General features: G+C 41.9%; 1 protein-coding gene across 1 annotated transcript in view; it reads right to left on the bottom strand.

The window, feature by feature from the left end:
• The window catches only part of GRID1 (glutamate ionotropic receptor delta type subunit 1), a 1,935,592-nt gene that overhangs the window by 237,611 nt on the left and 1,672,605 nt on the right, over positions 1 to 25,376 (bottom strand). The window contains exon 10 of the mRNA XM_030203368.1: positions 22,172 to 22,369. Within this exon, the coding sequence (XP_030059228.1) occupies positions 22,172 to 22,369 (198 nt within the window). The remainder of the gene's footprint in view (positions 1 to 22,171; positions 22,370 to 25,376) is intronic.

Raw genomic sequence — 25,376 nt, 5'->3', positions numbered from 1 at the left:
TGTGTGTTTTAATTCCATTTGTTATGAAACAGGGAAATTCAAGCAATAAAAGGGAAAGGAGCAATTGGCTTGGTTCAAAGTGGAATAATGATTTTCAGTTGGACTACGCATTGAAAATTCTAGGAGATTAAAAAAAACAAAGATTAACTGGAAACCTTTGGAGCGTTCCTAATAGTCTGAGCACAATCACTTTAACTGAATAAAGTACAGCTTTTAATAAATTATTCTCTCAAAAACATCTGATGGAAATTTTCAGATTTGTGAGGTGTGCAGTTCAGTCAGGTTCCTGAGATCAGACAAGAAAATCCAAATACTTTTTTTTTTAACTCAAAAAGATGGCCTAAGTAATGTTGATATGTGGGCTACATTTTAGAACCTAAACACATTCCCCTTCATTCTATGATCTTGCATGTACATTTTCTTGCTTAGGGGTCCTTTTTCCTAAGCCACATTAAGAAGTGGCCAGCGCTGTGATTTGTGTGAGGGTTTCCCACGCACTCCGGCCACTATTTGTGAAGCAGTAACATGATTTTTGGGGGGAGCCTTTATAAAGCTGCTCAAGTGTTTTTAGCTTGACGTAAAAATCAACTTGTGGTGAATGCTAAGATGCCCCTAGGAATATAATGGTCATCTCAGTTGATTTTTACTGTGAGCTAAAAACACTAGTGTGGCTTTGTGAAAGACTTGGTAATTTTTTAATGGCAATGCACTGATTTCTCCATTAGCGCATGGCCTATTTAGGAGGCAGTAAGGGCTCCCATGCAAATTGGGTAATGTACAGTGATGTGTCTGCACTACCTGATTAGCACAGGCATGCCTATTCTCCGCCTCTGACACGCCTCTTGCGTAAAATAAATAATGTGGGATTAGCACGGGCTGCATTAGTCTTACCGCACCCTAATAAAAGGACCCCTAGGTATGCAAAATTGTGCACTCAGGTTATATAATAATGCCAGCTATGCTAATTAACACTACCAACCAATAATCATCAATAATTGGGGTTAATTGGCACTAATTTCCAGTTATGTGAGTCACTTCGCTATAAGGCAAAGTATTAATGCGGGCTACTGTTAAATCAGATTATTTTACCACAAGTTGGGTTATTTTATTCCTAGTCAGGTAATTTTAGTACAGGGTCCCATTTTATGCAATGAGACCCTGTGCTAAAATAACCCATCAGATCAAAATAATTTTTAAAATCATATATATAATACAATGGGGAGTCCATTTACCAAGCTGTGGTAAAAGGGGGCCTGCACTGAGGTCAGTGTGTGTTTTTGAAGTGTGCTGAGGCCCCCTTTTAACGCAGTGGGCAAAAGGCTGTCCTTTTTTAAAATAAATGGCCATGCGACAAATGAACCACTTGCCGCGCATGCATTTTGGGGGAGCACTTACTGTCACTCATTGAGGTGGCGGTAAGGGCTCTCGCGCTAACCCAGCAGTAACTGGGCAGTGAGCGGCACTGTCTGATTACCAGCAGGTAAACAACAGCGCTACAACATGTAGCGCCGGACATGGTGCGCCCTGGAGGTGGGAACTACCACCGGGCTGCTGGGGTAGCCAGGCAGTAGTTCTGTTTAGCGAGCAGTAAGCCCACGGTGGGCTTACCACTACTTCGTAAAAGACCCCCTTATTTTCCAAACATTAGATTCATCAAACTAACAAAGAATAAAATATAAACAAAATGAGTAGTAGAGAATTATTATTGTTGTGTTAACACATATTTTGCCACCCAAAAATAATTGTACAAGGATTATATTATTTTAATTGAATGATGAGAGTGGCCTGCCTTTATTTAATATTTATAACTTTCAAAACAAATTTGCAAGTTAACACTTGTAAAAGGGAATGAAGATGGAAACATATAGAAAAAAAAATCACAATGATAATTCAAACTTGTAACTCTAGCAAGTGTGAGTTCTACCACATGTTAGCTGTTAGCGTGTACCCACGCTAACCACTAATGCACATTAAAACAACCAGAACAGCAAAAAGGGGAAAGGGAATTGATATACCACCTTTCTGTGTTTTTTTGCAACTACATTCAAAGTGGTTTACATAGTATATACAGGTACTTATTTGAACCTGGGGCAATGGAGTGTTAGTGACTTGCCTGGAGTCACAAGGTGCTGCAGTGGGAATTGAACCCAGTTCCCCAGGATCAAAGTCTGCTGCACTAACCACTAGGCTACTCCTCTACTCCTTTATTTAATAAATATGAAATATATAAATATAATATATAAAATATATAAATATAAAAATCCATCCTAACTACTTAATAGGCATGACAAGGGTGGAGCAGAGGCGGTAAGTGCAGCCGTGCTATCGGCCAGTCTAGTGGCATTGCCATGGCCTAGGCTTCCAAGCCACCCTCACCATCTGCTCCCCCACTCAACATCCAATCCCCCAGACAGACACACCCCTGATCCAATTCCCCAACTCCCCTAATACATTCCTCAACCATCCAGATGGTGTACCCCTCTGATCCCCTAAGCCTCCTGATCAGTAAAATTCAATAGACCCCTCCCTCACCCAAAGCCCGTGCCTACATGCAGCCATCCAAGCTCTTCCCCCACCCTCGGCACCCCCCTGGCCTCCCATCACCCATGATCCTTAACTGGAGATGATCATTGGTGATATAGTGGACCAAGGCAGGAGCAGTCCATCTCTACTTCTGACTGTTCTGCTTCAAGTCTCAGAATGGCCACCATAACCACTAGCAGAACTAGGGGTTAGCCTTCCATATAAGAAGGTGTGGGCTATCTAACACTCTTTGTAACTCAATGACATGAGGTATGATTCAGCTCTATGCAGTAAATGCAGAACACACCCTCTGCAGTTACCACATAGACTTTGCACTTACTATCCATTACCTTTTCTTGTTAATGCACAGTAACTCCTAGAGTATTTGCTAATATTGCCTTCATATATCCTATACACGAGGGAAAAAAAGACTTTCTTTCTCTTGCTAGCTGAGCTGTTTGACCCTAAAACTGCTACATTTTTGTCTTCCTACTGACTTTAATTCCCATGCACTATCCCCATAGCTTGCATCTCATGTTTATTATCAAGTTTCAAGTTTTATTAATGACTTTCTATCCCGCCCAACAGAAAAAGCTATCTGGGCAGATTGCAATGTATAGAACAGGAGAAAGGAGAAGAAGAGAAGAGGGCATACAAAGAGACTTCTTGATTACAGTGGGAAAGGGGGGAGAACTCCAATTTCTATAGCAAAGGGGGGGATAAAGGTCTACACATTAGGAAGCAGGGATTGTTCACGAGTCATACAGCATCTCCTATATAGCCTCCCCACTTCCAAAATATATCAATCAAGTTACTCTTCCTAATTGGTATTCATTATCATAACACATCTGTCAACGAGGCTGTTTCTTCTTACAACAATACTCTATCCTCTGCCTTAGACACTCTTGCACCTTTGATGACCCGCCCTGTAAGGCGTACAAAACCCCAACCTTGGCTGACTTCTAATATCCGCTACCTATGTTCCTGTACCCGCTCCGCCGAACGCTTCTGGTGGAAATCTCGGGCCCTTGCTGATTTCTTACACTTTAAGTTCATGCTGACCTCCTTCCAATCTGCTCTTTTACGTGCCAAACAGGATTATTATATCCAACTGACCAACTCTCTTGGCTCTAATCCTCAACTTCTCTTCACCACATTGAACTCTCTCCTCAAGGTGCCCCCTCCCCAACTTCCCCTTCATTATCTCCTCAGACCCTTGCTGAATTCTTTCACAACAAGGTTGAAAAGATAAACCTTGCTTTCTCTACCTCACCAGCTCTCCCTCCACTAGTCCGTTCCCCTCTCTCTCCTTCCCCTCATTCCCTTTCCTCCTTTCCTGAAGTTACTATTGAGGAAACTACACTTCTCCTTTCTTCCTCAAAATGTACCACCTGTTCCTCTGATCCCATTCCCACCCACCTTCTTAATGCCATCTCTCCTACTCTTATTCCTTTTATCTGTCACATTCTCAACTTCTCACTTTCCACTGCGACTGTCCATGCTGCCTTTAAACATGCTGTGGTCACACCTCTCCTTAAGAAGCCTTCACTTGACCCTACTTGTCCCTCTAATTACCGACCCATCTCCCTCCTTCCTTTTCTCTCCAAATTACTTGAGCGTGCTGTTCACCGCCGCTGCCTTGATTTTCTCTCCTCACATGCTTGACCCATTACAATCTGGTTTTCGCCCTCTCCACTCAACCGAAACTGCGCTTACTAAAGTCTCCAATGACCTATTACTGGCTAAATCCAGAGGTCAATATTCCATCCTCATTCTTCTTGATCTTTCCGCTGCTTTTGACACTGTCGATCACAGCATACTTCTCGATACCCTGTCCTCACTTGGATTCCAGGGCTCTGTCCTTTCCTGGTTCTCTTCCTACCTCTCCCTCCGCACCTTTAGTGTTCACTCTGGTGGATCCTCTTCTACTTCTATCCTTCTGCCTGTCGGCGTACCTCAGGGTTCTGTTCTTGGTCCCCTCCTCTTTTCTATCTACACTTCTTCCCTTGGTTCATTAATCTCATCCCATGGCTTTTCCTACCATCTCTATGCTGATGACTCCCAAATCTACCTTTCTACCCCTGATATCTCACCTTGCATCCAAACCAAAGTTTCAGCGTGCTTGTCTGACATTGCTGTCTGGATGTCTCAACGCCACCTGAAATTAAATATGACCAAATCCGAGCTTCTCATCCCCCCCCCCCAAACCCACCTCCCCGCTCCCCCCATTTTCTATTTCTGTTGATGGCTCTCTCATTCTCCCTGTCTCCTCAGCTCGAAACCTTGGGGTCATCTTTGACTCTTCTCTCTCCTTCTCTGCTCATATCCAGCAGATTGCCAAGACCTGTCGTTTCTTTCTTTACAACATCCGTAAAATCCACCCCTTTCTTTCCGAGCACTCTACCAAAACCCTCATCCACACCCTTGTCACCTCTCGTTTAGACTACTGCAATCTGCTTCTTGCTGGCCTCCCACTTAGTCACCTCCCCCCTCTCCAGTCGGTTCAAAACTCTGCTGCCCGTCTTGTCTTCTGCCAGGGTCGCTTTACTCATACTACCCCTCTCCTCAAGACCCTTCACTGGCTCCCTATCCGTTTTCGCATCCTGTTCAAACTTCTTCTACTAACCTATAAATGTACTCACTCTGCTGCTCCCCAGTATCTCTCCACACTCGTCCTTCCCTACACCCCTTCCCGTGCACTCCGCTCCATGGATAAATCCTTCTTATCTGTTCCCTTCTCCACTACTGCCAACTCAAGACTTCGCGCCTTCTGTCTCGCTGCACCCTACGCCTGGAATAAACTTCCTGAGCCCCTACGTCTTGCCTCATCCTTGGCCACCTTTAAATCTAGACTGAAAGCCCACCTCTTTAACATTGCTTTTGACTCGTAACCACTTGTAACCACTCGCCTCCACCTACCCTCCTCTCTTCCTTCCCGTTCACATTAATTGATTTGATTTGCTTACTTTATTTATTTTTTGTCTATTAGATTGTAAGCTCTTTGAGCAGGGACTGTCTTTCTTCTATGTTTGTGCAGCGCTGCGTACGCCTTGTAGCGCTATAGCTAAATAGTAGTAGTAGTAGTAGTAGTGTTCTAAACTGCAATGAATCAACGCGTCTTTCATCTATTGCAATAACTTGTGGTACCTTTCTTCTATGGCAAACCATGTGGAGGCATAGAGTTAAAGATACATGAAGCAAGCTATTTGCTATGCAAGGGGAGCTTACCAAGCTCAAACAAGAATTGGCTGCAATTTAAGCAACTTCCAGGACTACACAGCATTCAACCAGTTTACCCCCACTGTCACAGAGATTAAAACAACCCAAAAATAAATGGATAATGGTAGGTTCAGATAGATTACAACCTGTGACAAAGAGGCATCCACCTGCTCAATTGTTGACAATTAAAATTATTTTGCCCCACTGGAACATTATGGTACTCAGCAAATCAGAACTGAACCTGTACCACAGACTACATACAAGATATGAAACACAAATTAAACAGCACCAAAACACAGATGCAAACAGCGGCCTTAACCTAGGAGCATAGTGCATAGCTACTAGCAAAGTGAAATGCTTTCCAGGATCCTTATCAAACAGGAATACAAACCAAATACTGAGTTTGATCATAGAAGAGAGATAAGATTCTCAAGTTGATGTAGTTATTCACCTGGGAGCAAATGATGCAGCCAAAAATAGAACACTTGTAGCATAGAGAATTTTTCAGAAACTGGGGGAAGGACTAATGAGATTGGTATGGACTGCAGCTTTTTCTGAAGTGCTACTTGCTCAAAACCAGAAGAAGGTTTTAAATACACCTCTGCAGTAGTGTGCTAGAGCCAGCTCGCAAGAGCCGGTTGTTACTTTTTTACAGATTTTGTGAGCCGGTTGTTAAATGAAGGTCTTCTTCCCACTCCCTGTCTGCTTCTCCTCTCCCGAGCCACAGGGCCCTGGCACATACCTGATTGAAGCCACCCTGGTGGTCTAGTGGAGTCTTTGGGGCAGGAAAGATCCCCAGTCTTTCCTGCCCACTGCTGGCACTAACCCCCTTGTTGCCGCATCGCTCTTTAAAATTGACTGCTGAGATTTCCAGCGGTGGCCTCGCAAGACTTCCACTGAAGTCTTGCAAGGTTGCTGTTGTAAATCTCGGCAGCCATTTTATATATAAATCAAAGTACCTTGGAGAAACAAGCCTCTACATCCCATAAAACCTACTTGTTTGAATCTTGCCCTTAAGGTGCAAAAATACGGTGTAGAATTGGGGGTGATAAGCCCATAATTTACTTAGTGGAAAAACCGAACTGTAGCACTCTGGTGTACTGCATATGCTTTCCCATGCTTCCACTAGAGGAGTTAGAAAAACAGGCCCCTTCTTCCACAAAGACCCACTTCTGACCTCCTCTTTCCTTAGAGACCTCCTTTCAAAAACTGAGAATATAACTGCTTTTTATAATTGAATCCAATGAATTATGCAAGGGTTCCCAGTAATGATTTCAGAGGGCTCTTAAAATGGCTGTTCTACAATGTTTCAAATTGAGAAAAACCACCCCACCAAGTTCTTTGGGCATATGTAATTTATGTAAAGAGACTTTTGCTTTCTTACCTCTCCAAATAAAATCCCAAAGAATAGCATTCCACTCTTTGAATTGCTTCCTGGGAATGGCAACAGGTTACAGAAAACACAAGAATTTCAGAAGGATCATCATCTGCAGGGTAGCCAAATGTGGCCATCAGGAACTCAACACAGTTTCCCATCTCTGCAACTCTGCCTTAGGAGCATTAGTGGCCTACAGATTAATCAATGCTGTTTCCCATTGATCAACTTTCATGGATATCCAAACCACTCTACCCGATTCATCTACGCCACTGGCCACAATGAACAATGAAATATGTCATCTAATCAATATAGATACCCCTGGGATTTTTTTGGGTTTTTTTAACTACATAAGATGAATAATAAATTTGTCCCCATTCCCTTTCTTTTAATATCTCCATTACTAGTGGTGTTAGCTGCACCTCTTGCAAAAAGGCAATATAAACTCTGCTGTCTTTCAGATGTTTAAGTACCCTTTTCCATTTTATTGGGTGGTTTAATCCTCCCACATTCCAAGTTGCTAATTTATAAGCCATATTCGCTATATCCTTGAATTCCCACCTCACAACCCCCCACTCTCTATCCAATACCAACTCACCTTGATCTAAAACCCCACCCCTTATACCTCTACCCTTCCAAATGTCCAACCTCCCTCCCCTGGACCCCATTCCCCTTATCTCCCTTCACTCACTTCCCTATCCATTCAGCATCATTCTTCCTGAGAACTCATCCCACCGCACTATCTCCCCTTCTTCTCTACAGAACCAAAGAAATATCAATCCTCCCAAACGTTTATGAAAAATAAAATCACTCATTACGTTCCCCCTCCTCCTTTCATATTACATGGACCATTTACACAGTCTTGTTCAACCCATATACTTGAAATTCTTATAGATTGATTCCCTCCCATTGTAGTCCTCCCTGGCCCTCAGCCAACTATTGTGGCAGCTCCTTCGAACAATTTCATATGTTCTGCCCCTCTTTGTTTAGTCACTTTCTGCTCTGGAGCCACCATTTGTGAAAGCTAAAGGAGTGGGAATACTCATCCCCCATGCTTCATTCTCTGCCACTGAGTCTAAAGGGATTTTACTCATGCCATCTCCACTGTGTGTTCTTTCAATGGTCAGTAGTACAAATTTTGAATTCTGTATATAGCCACTGCTCATTTCGGTTCACATATGACATAAATCTCCTCTCCTTCTGTGCAGTCTCTCTTTGGTGGTAAATTTGGGCTTTTCTTTGAGAAATCATTTCCTTCACTCTAGTTTGCCATAGAGGCTTTTTTTTTTTCTAAGGTTCCATGTATAATCCAATGTTACTTTTAATAGAACTTTCAACCTGTTTTACAGTCTGCAAAAATCACTTTTTACCATTCATATTAACTACCAGCTTTGCTGGATGCCATAGTTTCACATGTAGACCTCACTCCTGTAATTGCTGGTACTATTTCTCCAGCTCTTTTCGATGCTGCATTGTCTCAAAACTCAAATCAGGAAACACTCAAATCGCAGTTTTATTAAACTCACTTTTTTTTTTGCTTCATTGCAAACTGGAGCACATGGTCAACTTCTGGGTATCACAAAAGTTTCACAATGATCGTTCTCAGAGGAAGGTTAGAATCTGGCTTCTGTCGCAATTCTCAGTGTGCTCTTCCAATCTCACAAGAGGGTCAGGCTGAAGAATTAGGACAATAATGTTCAAATAGGGAGTGCATATATTGGATAATATTATTCCCCTCAGAACCTACTGGCACCACCATAATTCTCAAACTTGAGTGTCTATTTCAGCTTTCTAAATCTTCTTTCTTATCACTTACCTTTGTAGGGTTAGTCGTACTTCTCAGTCTTCCTCATTAGTCACTTCTATATCATGAAGATGTCCCTCAAATTTTTCAATTTGCTCCCTACAGAGGTCCAATTTTTTAAAATCCAGCTTTGATGTGACCACTTCAGTTATTTCTGCTTTGATCACCTGAAGCTTGGCAAGCACCAGATTGACCAACTCCTCCTGATCAGTGGTTTCCTCAAACTCAGCAGGGATCTGCTGCATTTTCAAATAACTTTCTGTCTGGTTCACATCAGTGCTAGTCCCCAGCTTGGCGGCTGGCTGAGTACAAATTCTTGATTGACAGTGTTGTTTTCAGCTTCATAATGCCAGGCATTGAATCAGCTGCTCCGAATAGTATGTTATTCCCTGTTCACTATCACCTATTACTACTCAGGGGAGGAAAAAAGTATTTTCAGAGGATTTGGCAGGGTAGACACGGAGTGTTCTTACACATATTTTCTCAGCATGACTGCCAACTGGAAGGCCCCTTTATGCTATAATTTTAATTGTACCACTACTTGAGTCTGTTAGATGTATAATCAAATGTAAATAAATAATTAAATCAATCAATTATTGAGAATTTGAGTGTGCTAATTATAATTTATGAACAACCTCATTTTTGTCATCAGGTATGAGTTTTAATTGTTTTAATTGTTTTTGATGATTGAAAGTCCATAGGTCAGTAATGGATATACCATGCCATATACTACTGATAAGACAGTAGGCAGTTTTTTAGAAAATCAATTTGAAGGCTAAAGGGAGGCACCAGGTGTACCTGCTTGGGTGCTACTAGTAACCAGCGTGCTTGTCCAGACACAAGCTTACCTGAGTCATCAAAGGAGAAGAAAGGTAAAATGTCTACAATCCAGTGGGCAACCTAGTCCACCCGCAGCATATTCATCATGGCAGCTCACTTTTCCCTACTTGTGGCAACATGGTCACTCTCATAATTGTAATCACACCATTAGTTGTCAGGAAAAGGAAGATTGCCTTCCAAGTTTGAATGTGCCTAATATTTTGATAATTGCATGCCTACGCAATCTCCATATTGATGTGGCAGTGTACCAGTAATCCAGCCATAAGTGTCACTACATTTGGAACTCCTCACTGACTAGTGTTTAGATTAGGGAGAGTGATGGGTAGGAAGGCTCATATAAAGCCACCAGAGTTGACCCAGACCTGTTTTCCCAGCTACTATTCAAAATAGCCATACAACCCCCCCCAAAAAAAAAAAACAAAAAAAAAAAACAAAGGAGGACTAGTTGACTGCTCCCAGGGTCCTGACTGAAATTGCTTCCTTAGCTTTTCAATGTCCATGACAAAAAAAAGATGTCAGTGGCGTAAATTAATTTCTTCAACTGATCACAGACTTGACCAGCCAACAAGAACACCTGAGTCCACACAATGCCTTGTCAGTCATTTTTTACGGATATATTCCTTCAGAATTGCTGATACAGGTGATAATGTCACATATCAAGCTTCTGCAGCAACCTGTACCTTTAGCAAGAGAGGCATTTGCAAAGGGGTGGATGATGGGCCTTCAGTAGGAACTATTGTTTATGATAAAGACTTGTGCCTTGGGTGCATGGCCAGGCACAATCCTCTTGCAGAAGTACCCCCCATGATCGATGCTAATAGAACACATAAATTTGCATGCTATTAGCTTTGATCATAAGGGCGTTATGACCCTGTTCCGGAATTAATTTTACAGTGCTGTTTGGAACAGTGCTGGGAAATTGATCATTGGGGCCTCAGTGCCTTTGACTACTCTTTCCTTTCCCTGCCTCTCTGTCAATTCCTCATTCCTTTCCTAGTACCTCCCTCAGCACTTCTCCCCCTCTTTACGGCAAACCAAAGGTAGGAAGCCTATCTGACCTACACTACTGCTCTTCTCTGCTCCCTGCTATTAGGTCATTGCTCAGATATTCCTTAGCCAGCCAATAAGCTGTAGGTGAGGCAGTTTAGGAGTCACCAACCTTCTATCCTGCTTTTCCATGAAACCCATTGTTCAGACATTCCTTAGTCAGTCAGTAGGCTGCAGGGGGAGGTGGGAGCAGTAGCTGCAGAGACACAGACTTCCTTCCTACTTTTTCCTATGGTTTTACATCTGGAAGATTTCAGTTCTGATGTCTGGGCAGTGCTGAAAGAATGTTGAGGATGGAGTTCAAAATGGCCGCCGTGTAGGTCAGTCGCATTTTTTGAGCTCCTGCAATTTTCCTTATAATTTCTTCTAAAAATGCCGAAGCGGCGGGGGAAGGCGGCTGCCGTTGCCCACCAACGCCTGAGTACCCCTGCTCGAAGCGGACCGATTGATACCTTTTTACAGAGGGCTCTCCAGGACACCAGTACGCCGGTGAGCGGCTCGCTGAATATCCCTGCTGCGGTTGAAGGCTCGCCGGGATCTCTAGAGCTGGAAGTTTCTTTAAGCCCCGACACTCGAACGCCTCCACCACCTCCAGGGCAAGTTAGACCTGCTCCTTCATTATCGGCGTCTCCTAATCCACACCCGGAAGGGGAGAAGGACGAAGGAAGACCGAGGGCAAATGGAGATCTGGAAGGAGCAGTAACTATACTGCCCGGAATAACTGTAGAAGGTGGGAACTCTCCTGTTGGGGTAGACCTTTCCTTACAACAACCAGAGGTACGAACTTTTCACTTGAGTTATTTCAAAGTAAACCCCCAGAGGTTACACTGGATTGCCTTTGGAATTTGATTGTAGATTTGGGCAAAGCTATGATACCACAGATACAAACCCTTAAGCAAGATGTTGCTGAAGTTCAAGATAAGATAAAAGGATTAAAGTTACAGGTGGAAAATCAAGCTAAGGATTTAAAACAAACTCAAGAAACTCAAAACGTAATGTTAAGAGACTTGGCAAATTTGAGAAGGAAGGCGGAAATTATGGAAAACTTTTCCAGAAACAATAACTTGCGCTTTATAAATTTTCCATATATGTCAAATATAGCACCGAAAGAAATGTTAAATTCGTATTTAAAGCAAGTTCTTCAGATAAATGAACAAAATATGCCTCCTTTCACACAAATATTTTATATTCCTTCTTTGAAATTACAGCAGCAAGAGACTCAACCCCTAGATGTTTCCGCACTTTTGGAAAGCTCAGATACAGAATTAGTACTACCAGCCACATTGGTGGCAACTGTAGCCCTATTACCAGATAAACAATGGATACTGAGGCTTTTCTATAAAAATAGAATTAAAATGTTTAAGGGGCTAAAAATTAATATATTCCCGGATGTATCAAGGGAAACACAGCTGCGCCGGAGAAAATTCTTACAAAAAAAGCAAGAAGTGATCAACCTGGGAGCTACTTTTTTCCTTAAATTTCCCTGCAAGTGTCAAATTTCATACCGTAACGAGAAATTTTCCTTTTTTGATCCATCCCAATTGGAGGTCTTTATAACATCTAGGAAGACAGGTGGAGTGGTGACTCCATCTGTTGTTAATGTTTGAAATAATTGTTTAAGTGTCCAGAATTCGTCTGGCCTACAAGTTGTACTGTAATATTTCCTTTACTTTTTTACTTCAACAATGTTTGTATAATTTTTGAACTCCCCATAGTGGACTTAAATCGGACTGGAAGAAATAATGCTTTAATAATTATATTTTTCCTTTAAAAATTATTCTTTTTCTGTTAATCCGATTTTTCCTGATGCAAGATATTATGCTTGTAAATATGTAAAATTCAATAAATAAATAAATAAAAAAAAAAGAATGTTGAGGATGCCCTAGCACCCATGGAGCTGGCACATATGCTACACAGATCTATTGCCCCTATCTTCCTGAATATTATCTGTATAGGAATATGGGCAATTAACAAGCTGCTGCACAAAAAAATGGTAGGAGGGCCCTCTCCCCACACAATTTGTAGTCGATTGCATTATCTTTGTCAGTCAATCTGGCATATTCAGATGCCCTGATGTCCTCCTTGAAAGCAACTGCTCAAGAATTTCTTGCCCCCACTCCATGTGAAAACTCAGAGTCTGTGGCTGCAGTAAGGCATCTTCCGTGGTGCGTATACTTGGGGGGGAAGGGGGGTAAGCCAGTGACAGTTTATCTACGTGCATTTGGGCTTGTGGATCACCGTGGTGGAGGCTAGTTTCCATTGTAAGCTACACCTTAAGCTCGCTCCTTTTGGATGAGATAACCCCCAGTGAAGAGGGGCATGGCTCCTCGGAATCTGAGGACTCCTCTGAATCAGATTGCTTCTGGTCAGTTCAGGGGCGTAGCCAGATACCCAATTTTGGGTGGGCCTGGGTCCAAAATGAGTGGGCAGAAGAACTCTGCCTGGTCCCAGAAGTGATTTGGTCTCTCCTTCTCACCTGCATACTATATGGTCTCTCAAACATCCCATCTCCCCACACATACCTTTTAAGTAGCAGATTTTCACTGGCAGCAAGCAGTAACTAATACACACTGCTCATGTTGACCCCACAGCCTTCCCTCTGATGCATCTTCCTGTTTCTGCATAGGCGGGAATACATCAGAGGCAAGGCTGTGGGGCCAGTGTGAGCAGTATGTATCAGTTGCTGCTCGCTGAAGGCAAAGATGTTATTTACAAGGTATGCAGGAGAGACAGTTGTTGGAAGTTTCAGCTGGTGGGGCTTTGGGATCCCTGCCAGCCACATCATAGGTGTGCTGCTACTGGGTGGGCCTGAGCCCAAAGTGGGTAGGCATTGGTCCACCCAGGCCCACTCTTGGCTACACCATTGGGTCAGTTTTAGAGGCCAAAGCCTGAGCCAACACATAGGCCTCAGTTTGCCTCTCTGGATTTTCAGTAACTATGTGGCTAAGTTGGTTCTCTCTCTGCCATCCTGGCTTGTAGCTTCTCCAAGGACCTTAGCTTGGGCCTCAAGGACAGCTGCCTCTTTCTTTTGCTAGAGCACATTTAGGGTGATGTTTAGCTCTGCCATCTTACGTTTAGATGCAGCAGCAGCCTTGGCCTTAGCAGCGGCTTTCTTTCCTTCTTCTTCACGTTTCTGACTTAACTGGCCTTGTCTTCTTCTCTAAAACATAAGGTGGTCTAACCCCATGCTCAGCTTCGCAACTGAAAGAGTGATATTCAGATGGTTAAAAGAGACAGGCTGCATCCCACAAGTCTATTACACAAGATTGCCTGGTTTTGTTTTAGTAAGTCTTGCCATCAGTTACCTAATTCTGTTAAGATCAAGCTCTTTCATACAGCCATCTCTGCTGCCTATAAGGTGAGAGAATTGGTGGCTTACATTACTACCATGGATTCCAGGTCTGGCCTCCTTACTTCTGGCATTTCCTTATCCAACAGTGGCTTCTGTATCTGAATACAATGGCCCAAAATTGATTGAGTAGGCAAAGGAGAATTTATTGTGTTGTAAGAAGTCCCAGGGTGACTACTGTATCAACAAACATCAACCATAAGTGCCAATTCCTTGTATATGTTGATGATTCCCCTTTGAGCTACTGTATTTTCAGTTTATAGCTTTTGTGGACTTGTAGAATTATAGCCAGACAGATTTAGTACACCTCCTTCCAAACTGGGGAAACTTCTATCGCAACATTCTCTAGCTTAAATGCCAGCACCATATAATTATATAGGCAGATGGCATTTGGGGCCATTGGGGCATTAAGGAAGTGGAGAAAGGCAGAGGTTGTGTTCACATAGAGCTCCTAAAATTCAGGTTGAATAATACACTATTTGCTTATTTACTGCTCAAATTTTTACATACTTCTGCTCAATCTATGTTGGGGTAGCAGTCCTGAGTACTATTTTGAATTTTCTTTCCTTCACTTAGATAATTTCATTTGGTTTGTTTGGATAAAGGCAACTTTCTGCCTCTCTGCATTTTTCAAGCAAGCACTCTTTCTGTTTGCTTGTGATCTGAGCTGGATCTACAACAAAAAAAAGCCTCCATTGATCTGCATCAATTGGATCATCAAAGGACATCAGGATCAGAAACTAAACAATCTGTGAGTTGAAATTCATATTTTAACTTATTTTACCTTTACACTTCTGGTATCCTGCTGAATCTCCCTCTGCATTAAAACTTCCAAATAATTTCACAGAAGTGGAATACGGCCATTTGATTTATGTCTCTAGGCAACAGAAGTGCCTGTTAAATATTAGATACCGAACTTTAAAAACTATTTTTCCTTGTTTCAAGATTTAAAAGCACAACATATAGGTAGAATTAGCAGTTCTACAAGGCTGACTATCAGGCTTATTTTCAAAAGAGAAGGGCGCCCATCTTTCGACACAAATCGGGAGATGGGCATCCTTCTCCCAGGGTCACCCAAATCGGCATAATCGAAAGCCGATTTTGGACGTCCTCAACTGCTTTCCATCGTGGGGATGACCAAAGTTCACAGGGGCGTGTCGGAGGCGTAGCGAAGGCGGGACTAGGGCATGCCTAACACATGGGTGTCCTTGACCGATAATGGAAAAAAGAAGGGCGTCCCTGACGAGCACTTGGGCAACTTTACTTGGTCCATTTTTTTCTTACGACCAAGCCTCAAAAAGGTGCCTGAACTGACCAGATGAACACCGGAGGGAATCAGGGATGACCTCCCCTTACTCCCCCAGTGGTCACTAACCCCCTCTCACCCTAAAAAATATATTTTTTCCAGCCTCTATGCCAGCCTCAAATATCATATCCAGCTCCATGACAGCAGTATGCAGGTCCCAGGAGCAGTTTTAGGGGGTACTACAGTGCACTTCAGGCAGGCAGACCCAGGCCCATCCCCTCTACCTGTTACACTTGTGGTGGTAAATGTGAGCCCTCCAAAACCTACCACAAACCCACTGTATGCACATCTAGGTCCCCACCTTCATCCCTAAGGGCTATGATAGTGGTGTACAGTTGTGGGGAGTGGGTTTTGTGGGGGGTTGGGGAGTTTTTTCTGAAGTCCACTGCAGTGCCCCCTAGTGTGTCTGGTTGGTGTCCTGGCATGTGAGGGGGGCCAGTGCACTACAAATGCTGGCTCCTCCCATGACCAAATGGCTTGGATTTGGTCATTTCTGAGGTGGACGTCTTCAGTTTCCATTATTGCCAAAAATCAGGGATGACCATCTCTAAGGTCGACCTAAATGTTGAGATTTGGGTGTCCCCGACAGTATTATCGAAATGAAAGATGGACACCCATCTTGTTTTGATAATACGGGTTTCCCCGCTCCTTCGCAGGGATGTCCTGCAAGGACATCCTCAAGAAAACTTGGGCGCCCCATTCGATTATGCCCCTCCACATATCTCCTAGAGAATCAGCTTCCTAGGAAGCAGATACTTCAAAAGGTCTCAGACTCTCATCAAGCATTGTCCGCATAATTAACACTCCACTGTTAATTGCTGCCAAAGACAAACTGACTTTTTGTTATACTGAATAGTTAGAGAGCTTTGTAATCTTTCCTACTTTAAACAAGAATGTGGAAGAAAAAAACCAAAAAACATAACAATGTTTGCACGTTTGGGTAGCTTGCCAGGTGCCATTGACTTGGATTGGCCGTTGTCGGGGACAGGATGCTGGGCTCGATGGATCTTTGGTCTTTTCCCAGTATGGCATTACTTATGTAGAGAATATAAACTCAAAAGGCAAAACACTTATCTAGCTATACCCACAGGAATACCTGCCTACCACCATCAAGTAACCCCTAAAACTACAACTATTACTACAACTAACAGACCACTGCTTGGAAACTTAGGCCTAGTAAATGCCAGATTAGCCAATAAAATTTTTCCTATGATCCATTATGTCATCGGGGAATCTGGGTGGAGGGGTTGCAGTCCTGATCCAAGAGACATTCAAACCACAGATTCTCCATCCCCCACCTATCTGAGTCAGAATGCCTCCTAATCCAGCTGGGAAATAAGGAACCAATGTGGCTGCTTGTGGTCTACAGAGCACCTCACAAGAACACATCATCTGTGTAAGAACTGAGCTACCTTAAGTATCATAGGATACTTAAATCTACACATCAAAACTCCAGACACCACCTCTGCTGCCTTCCTTGATGCAATGGCAGCTCTAGGATTTACTCAGGTGATTAAACCTCCAACCCATGAAAAGGGCCATATGCTAGAGTTGGTGTTCAGCAAAGGGGTTGATATCTCTTAATACAAGGAATGTGGCATCGAGATAACACCCCTATCATGGAATGATCATTTTCTAATCAAATTTTCTATTAAGGACTACATAAAACAGATGGGCACAACCAAAGTTTGGAAGGAAATTCAAGATGAAAAATCTGACTTCTGATAACTTACTAGATGCCTTGTCCAACCCCCATGTGGATGAAAAGATGAAGACTGTGTCAGATCAGGTTGATATCTGGAATGCATGCTTAGTAATGGCATTAGAAAAACAACATCCCCTCTACAGAAGGTCCTCTGCTCTATGCACAAATTTTTCCTCATGATTCTCCCCAGAACTACGGTCCCTAAGCGCCAAGGCTGCCAACTTGAAAGAAGATGGTGAAAATCTCACATAGTTGAAGAAGGAAGGAATAGATGACAAATGTACTGCATTAACAACAGTAAAAAAAAAATATTTTTCTCAACATATTGAACAAGCTGTAAATTCAACCAAGCAGCTATTTAAACTAGTAAACAACCTACTACAAACCCCACAACAGAACCAGCCTTCCCAGTCACAACTAACCAGAAACGATTTTGCCACATACTTTGCCAACAAAATTAAAGGTCTCCATCTGGACCAACAGAAAATCCCATTAAAGGTCCAATCAGCTAATGAGGAGAACACTCCTTCTCCCCCACCATGCACATCCATCTGGGACTCATTCAACCAGGTCACAGAGGAAGTTATTGATAAAATCCTGAAAGATCTATGGCAAACAACCTGCCCTCTTGACCCCTGATCAGCAAAGATAGTACAAGTGAGCAGAGGCCTCATTGAAGAAGCTACTAAAATTGTTAACTCTTCTCTTGTGGACGAGCAGCTGCCAACAACACTAAAAAGAGTTGTGGTGCGCCCCCTACTGAAAAAGAGCCCCTTTAACCAAGAAAAGCTTAAAAAACTACTGATCAGTCTCTAACATTCCTTTCTTGGCAAAACTTACAGAACAGACAGTCATTCAACTCAACAACTGACTAATTGAAATAGACTAGTTGGCTAGACCCATGTCAATCTAGCTTCAGACCTGGGTACAGAACAGAGACAGTTCTTGTGTCTCTTCTTCATGATGATCTGCACAGAAATTGTGACGGGGATCAGCTTCAATACCAGTGTTGCTGGATTTCCTAGCAGCCTTTGACACTGTGGATCATACTTACAAATCTGGCAGAAACATGTATCAGTGGTACAGTATTTACTTGATTCAAACCCAGTTAGTCAGGCAGATGGCAATCAGTTCTGTTCAACAACAGCACATTATTACCTTGGGCACTGAACCGTGGGGTGCCACAGGAATCCATACTGTCTCCTATTTTATTTAATATGTACCTCAAGCTTCTGGCTGAGCTGTTTTGGTTGATGGACACAAATTCTATATCTATATTGACGTGCAACTACAGATATCCATTTAATCTGATCTACCCAAAACCTTGAGTAAACTGACTGCCTATCTAACTGCAACTTAAGAATGGGCAAACAACAACAAATTCTGCCTGAACCCGTGCAAAACAGAGATTTTTTTAGGTACATAATATAGGTGGGGAAATACCTGACTAAAATCACAGGTCAGAAATATTGGGATACTGCTAGACTCATCACTCACTCTAATTCCAAAAATACAAACAACCTTTAAAAATTATATTTATCACCTGCAGCGGCTACAAAATCTCTCTATACATGTTGATAAGATGAGTCTGACCACAGTGTCCATGTCATGATAATATCATGACTAGACTACTGTAATACCCTGTACATTGATCAAACTCCATTCAGAATTCTGCAACACAACTGATAAAAAAGCTGCAAGCAGCGTTACCACATCACATCCTTCCTGCAAAAAGCACACTGGCTACCAGCACCTTACAGTGCTAAATTTAAAACTCTATGTTTGATTTTCAAGGTCCTCAGACAAAATAGGCCAGAGTACTTAGGGGGTCTTTTACTAAGGAATGCTAGTGTTTTTAGTGTGCACTAAAATCAGGCACACGCTAAATGCTAGAGTCGCCAATGTATTCCTATGGGCATCTCTAGCATTTAGCATGTGCCTATTTTTAATGCGCACTACAAATGCTAGCGCGCCTTAGTAAAAGACTCCCTGAAAGAATAATTTAGACCTTTACACATCTTCGAGATCTCTAAGGTCCTCTCAAGGAGCATCACTATCTGTACCTACATCAAAAGAAATTGTACATTGTGACACCTGCCAGCGAGCCTTCTCAGGGGTAGTCCACATGCTCTGGAATTTGCTCCCAGAGGGGCTACGTCTAACTCAAGACTACCACTACTTCAGGAAGCAGTGAAAGTCTAGCTCTTCTTCCAAGCTTTTAAAATATAGTGTGACAGACTATACACTACTCTGCACCTGGACTAGCTTGCTACGCATACTGTAACTTAGACCATTTCCTTATACGTATCTTGTTTAGCTGTACAAAGAACTTGCCTTGAGTTTAGCCACCCATCTATTTATCCCAACTGACTATGTACCACTCATCCTGTTCTCATCAATATATCTGCACTTGGCCTCTTGGCTACATAGTAATCCGTATTGTAGAAAATCATTAGCATCATATGTATATTATTTGAATGTTTTAATGAACTGACCAAACCATGCCTGGATGGATATGTTTATGGGTCAAAATGTATGCCCTTGATATTCAGTTGGTGACAGGCAATGATTTTGCTGTCCAGTCAGCATTAACCCCAAATATTCAGTGCCGAGACATTTCTGGCAACCAGCATAAATATCTGGTTTTATTTTTGACCGTGGCAATATAACTGGTTAAGCCACTATTCAGCTCTAACTGGTTTGTGGGCCCTTTTACTAAAGTGCGCTGAAAAATGGCCTGCCCTGGTGTAGACACATGTTTTGGATGTGCACAGGTTCATTTTTCAGCACACCAGCAAAAAAGGCCTTTTTTTGTGTGTGTGGCCAAAAATGGACGTGCGGCAAAATTAAAACCAGTGCACATCCATTTTCGGCCTAAGACCTTACCACCACCCATTGACTTAGCGGTAAGGTCTCATGCGTTAACTGGGCGGTAATCAGTGCGCTTAAACTACTGATTACCACTGGGTAAGCGCCACTTGGTAGAAAATTTCTACCATGTGCTTTAGAGGCCCATCAAAAATGGAATTATTGCCTGGAGCACACGGTAGCCGGGCAGTAGTTCCAATTTGATGCACATTGGATGCACCTAGGCGCCTACGCACCTTAATAAAAGGGCCGCTAAGTGCTTAGCGGTTAAAGATAGGCCTGCTATTTATGTGACCTATCTTAACTACTAAATATAGCTGGTTTGGTACTGAATATCCATACCTAACTGGCTATGATGTCACGTGTTAAAGCCACTTAGCTGCTAGCCACTAACTGCAGACATTCAGTGGGAGATAACTGGTTATCTCCTGCTGAATAGCCACAATTAGGCACTAAAACACTATTTAACCAGCCAGCAGCCATTCCTGGTCGGTTAAATAGTTTTGAATATTAAGCCCATGGTGTTTTCCTGACTTATGCCAGGAGACCCAGGGGAGGCATAGGTCTTTCCTGAAGCTATGCAAAAAGGGTGATTCAAATTGGTGGTGAATTTTTTTCTGAGATTTCCTTCTAAATGTTTAGTTAAATTACAAAATGTATATTATATATTTTATGACCCAAAGCCAGGGCTCGACAAACCCCAGGCACCAGGTCGCTATGGCGACTGGAAAATCGGGCCTGGTGTCTGGGTTTTGCTGGACCACCACAAGGCAGAAAGCAGTTCCGGCTCACCTCTCTTCACTCTTACCTCCCACCATGGCAGAATTTAGGGCAGGCATGGGCAGCACTAAGCTCCCGCAAAAAAGAAGAGTAGGAAGTGAACTGCAGCACAGCGGGTCACTTCCTCCTCCTGTGCTGGCTTAGATTGAACTGGTTAAGGGAGTTGTTTACTAAAGCTTAGCTCAAGTTATCTGCAGCATAGCCCATATAAATAAAATGGGCCCTGCTGCAGATAACTCGAGCTAAGCTTTAGTAAACAGGGTGGCAAATTTCTTAGGTGATGTGCCCTAAGGTCAGTTCCTAAATGTTCTGTTGTTTGATCAGAAATAATTTCCTTTAAGTGTCTCTCAAGATTGCTGATGCTCCCCCCCCCCCCCCCCCCAGTATTGGAGTATTAGGGACTAAAGGGGAAATATTAATTTCTTGTGAATTGTTTCTTTTTTTAAATTATTTATTCATATATCTCATTTTCTGACAAATTGGATGTTTATTCATTCATTTCTTGTAATTATAATAAGAAATTCAGTAAAAATATATTTTTTAAAATGGGCATTAACACTCTTTATACCTGAATTAGTTGCCTTGATATTCATTAAATGGTGGTACATGAATAAAACAAGTTCGTAAATACAGTAATAGAGGTGCTTGAAAACAGCAGACTTTACTAACAGTAACAACCTCTGCACATTACCATATATGGAAACAGCCATTCTCTATATATCCCCAGCCTACCTTGGAGATAAAAAAAAACAAAACAACAACATGAAGTGCTGAATTCCAACCACCTTGCAATTGAACCCCCATTCTCTTCCATGCCTCGTGTAAGTGCACCTCCTACAGCATCCCATCCCTTAAAAATATACAGTTATAAACTCTGCTCTGCTGTTCATAATCTTCAACCGTGAATACAAAACAATCATACCCATCCCTCCCTGCCACCACACACACACCCTGCACTGCTAGACTCACCACCCTCTTTGGATCCTATCTGAAGAATAAGTCACTGAAGTATAATGGTGCAGGACTGATTCTGATCTCCAGTTGCTTCTGCTCCACTGGCACTGGAATCAAAAATGGTGCTGTATGATTTGAGGTTTCCCTTTGTCCTACTGGTACCATTGTGAAGCCTCTACTCCTGTGCTGATGAATGGGAATGAGCACTGGGGATTATATTGAGGCAAGGGCAGGGTGAAGTGACACAAGACTTAAGATCAACTATGAGGAATTCAAAGACAAGGGATTATGTAGGACCATGAGTAAATGTCTGGATCCCCCTTAAATCTCAGGTCCCTGGCTTCTGGTCATAAATCTCTGCCATATATTGTATACTCTCAGGAAATATGTATTTTACCTACCTTGTTAATTAGTTCTCCAATCATACCATTCCAGGAACCATTTGGAAGCTGGTGTCCATACTTGCCATCAGGGGCTTGATAAATTTCATATTTAAAGCCTAGATTCTTAGCAAGTGCATCAAGGACATCAACTGAAAATCCCTTATAGCGCTTTGGTTGGCCAAGAATGTTTTCTGCCACCATCACAAAAGGTTCTTCCTGAGAATAGAAAAGGTTTAAATTAAAAAGTGTAACATTTTGTTTGCTTAAGTTAGCTTAACAAAAGTAGGTCTTTCAAATGTCTAACCCATCACATTGAGCCTGCAAATAGGTGGGAAAATGTGGGATATAAATGCAACAAATATAAATAAATTATATTGATGGAGCTAAAAGCACCAAAAACTTTTTAGAAGAATCTTCAGAACATTAGAATTGTATTCAATAAAAAGAAAACAACCCTATGTAGATTTTTGATTTTAATGATTTATGCCACCAAACCTTTGTAAGTAGGGATAGAAGTTGACCTTAAGAGTGTAAACAGTGGCAGTTGCATACATAACATACTTCTGTTTATTTATTCAGCCCTCCTCTTTTTATTTGTATACCTTCTGGGTTGAGCTTTTCATTTTTTAGCTTTCTTCTATGCTTGTATGAGTATACTAATATTTAATATTTAGGGCTAGATTCTATATATGGCACCTAAAAAAATCGGTACCGAACAATATCCACTTATATGGTATTCTATATTCCACACCTAAAATTCGCTGTGGTTTATACAATACATGCTTAAGTGGACAGTTGTGCATAAATTTAGACCTGGCAGTTCACACATGAAAAATGTGGTGCAAATGCCCATACCTAAATTTATGTGTGGAGCACTATTATTCTGTAATTATGCACGTAACTCAAAACCACGCCCTGTTCTGCCCCCAAATGCCCATGACACTCCCATTTCTGCGCCCTCTTTTTTGGACCATGAATACATTTTAGGTGCAGAGCCTGCGCTTAACTTTATGCATGTTGGCCCCAATTAAAACTAATAAGTGCCACTAATTGCTTGTTAAAAAGCCAATAATTGGCACTAATTGGCTCATTATTCTATTAAATTGCATGCGCAAATTGGTAATGTGCCTAAATTTGCATGCACAATTTTTGGTGACTTTTATAGAATACGAGGTTAATGTTCCTCATTTCTTATTATTTTTTTAGCATTAATGCTTCTTTTGCACTGTGTTGGCTGCATTGGAATCAATTTCAAACGTTTGTGTGTTATATTAACGTGAATCTTTTCAAATTCATAATTACTGCTTAACTGTGGTATCCTGTCCCCTTCTTCAAGGAAATCCATCATTTTTATCAGGTTTTTCATGTTTTACATAGTATAATAAAGCTAGACTATTTTATGATATATATTTTTAATATCACTAAGCTGTCTATCCATACAGCTTTTACTAATATATATTTTTACTATGGTTTTATCATTTTTTTTTGTATATGGTTGTAATTTTTCATATTCCTTGTACTTTGTTAAAGTTCAATATTCAGGACCCTGTTTACTAAGGTGTGCTACTGTTTTTAGCGCACACTAATGCTAGAGACACTCATAGGAATAAATGGGTGTCTTTCTAGCATTAGTGCACACTAATTTACAGCGCACACTAAAAACGTTAGCATGCCTACAGCACAGCTTAGTAAACAGGGCCCTTAGTTTTTGTTTTGTTTTTATATACAAATATGTATGATTGATCATGTGGATCATGTTATGTTATATTTTATTGCATATTTATATTAACTTGTGTGATGAGGTTTATAGAACACTGTTCCTCACCCTTCAGAGTAGTCCCTCAGGTAGTCAGAACCATCTTAAAAACACTAGTCCCGCCCAGAGAGGAAGTAAGGTGGGAGGGGTGGACAGGAACCAGAAAATATAAAAGGCAGGGCCAGAATGGGATTAAGCAGAACCAAGGAAGGAAGAACAGAAGCCTAAGCATGCGCCTTTACGACATACATTTAGCTACTGTGACTTGTCGGAGATAAGCCAGCCTTTTGATTTGAAGACTTGGAAGCCTTGTTCTGAGGTCTGGCTGAAGCAAGACCTGGAAACCTAGAGAGAGATTACAGAAGACTGTGTTTGGGTCATGGCAGTCAAATGCATAGACTGTGGTTTAAGCCCTGTCAGCCACAGGCCCATTTTGAAACTTTTCATAGAATTAAAGAGACTTTACCTGAAGTAAGATTTCAGGATAAACGGGCTGTCTTTGCCGCACGCTAAGGCCTTTTTTACCACAGGGGGCTAAAAGGCCAAAAACAAGACATGGCCATGTGGTAAGATTGCTCTTACCGAGTTGCAGTGCAGGGGTGGCAGTAAGGGCTACCATGCTAACCAACACAGCGCTGCCCGACCACCGCAGGGTAACCCCTTGTGAAAATATGTTTTTAAATATTTCCACTCGTGCTGGAAATGTTGCATGCTTGGGGTGGAACTACCACTGGATCCTGCTGGCAGTAGGTCCAGATTGGTGTGCGGTAAGCCTGCGGTGGGCTTACCACCACTTAGAAAAAAGGTCCCTTAGTGAATGAAGCGCTTGCCTTATTTTACAACCTTGTCCAGCTGTGTTTTTTTGAAGGCCTGCTCTCAGCCCTTGCTCAAATTTTCCAAGTTTCCAAGTTTATTCAATATTTACTACCCTACCTTGCAGAATCCTTCAGGGCGGTTTATAGTCTAATATAAGAGAAAAGGGAGAAAAAAATGTAGAACTTGACTAAAAAAACATGACACAGAAGGGTAATAGGGACAGAACTACATTTTTGATAGTATAGTGGGTGGGATAAAAACAATAGAATAGCTCTGCAAAAGTCTAGCCACTTCAGATCAACTGCTCACAGAAAAGTAATATTAATGATAAGCATCAGCAAATAAACAGGTTTTAAGGTCAGCTTTACAATTCACTAGAGAGGTTTGCAATCTTAATGAGTTGGGAAGGGAATTCAATAATCGGGGGCCTTGCACAGAAAAGATGGGTTCTCTGATAAGTGAACTATTATACAGTAACTGGGAATAACAAGTTGATTTTGTTGAGCAGATCTTAATGTCCTATTTGGACAGTAAGGACTAAAAAAAAAAAGACGAGAAAGGTAGAGTGGTTGGTAGAAAGATAAGGTTTTGAAAACAAGTAATAGGATTTTATAGATAATGCAATGAGTCAGTGGTAACCAGCAGTGGCGT

This window comes from Microcaecilia unicolor, chromosome 5 (assembly GCF_901765095.1).
Source record: "Microcaecilia unicolor chromosome 5, aMicUni1.1, whole genome shotgun sequence".
In the NCBI taxonomy this organism is placed as follows: Eukaryota; Metazoa; Chordata; class Amphibia; order Gymnophiona; family Siphonopidae; genus Microcaecilia; species Microcaecilia unicolor.
The sequence above is the reverse complement of the archived record's forward strand: the minus strand, read 5'-3'. Positions and strand labels throughout refer to the sequence as shown.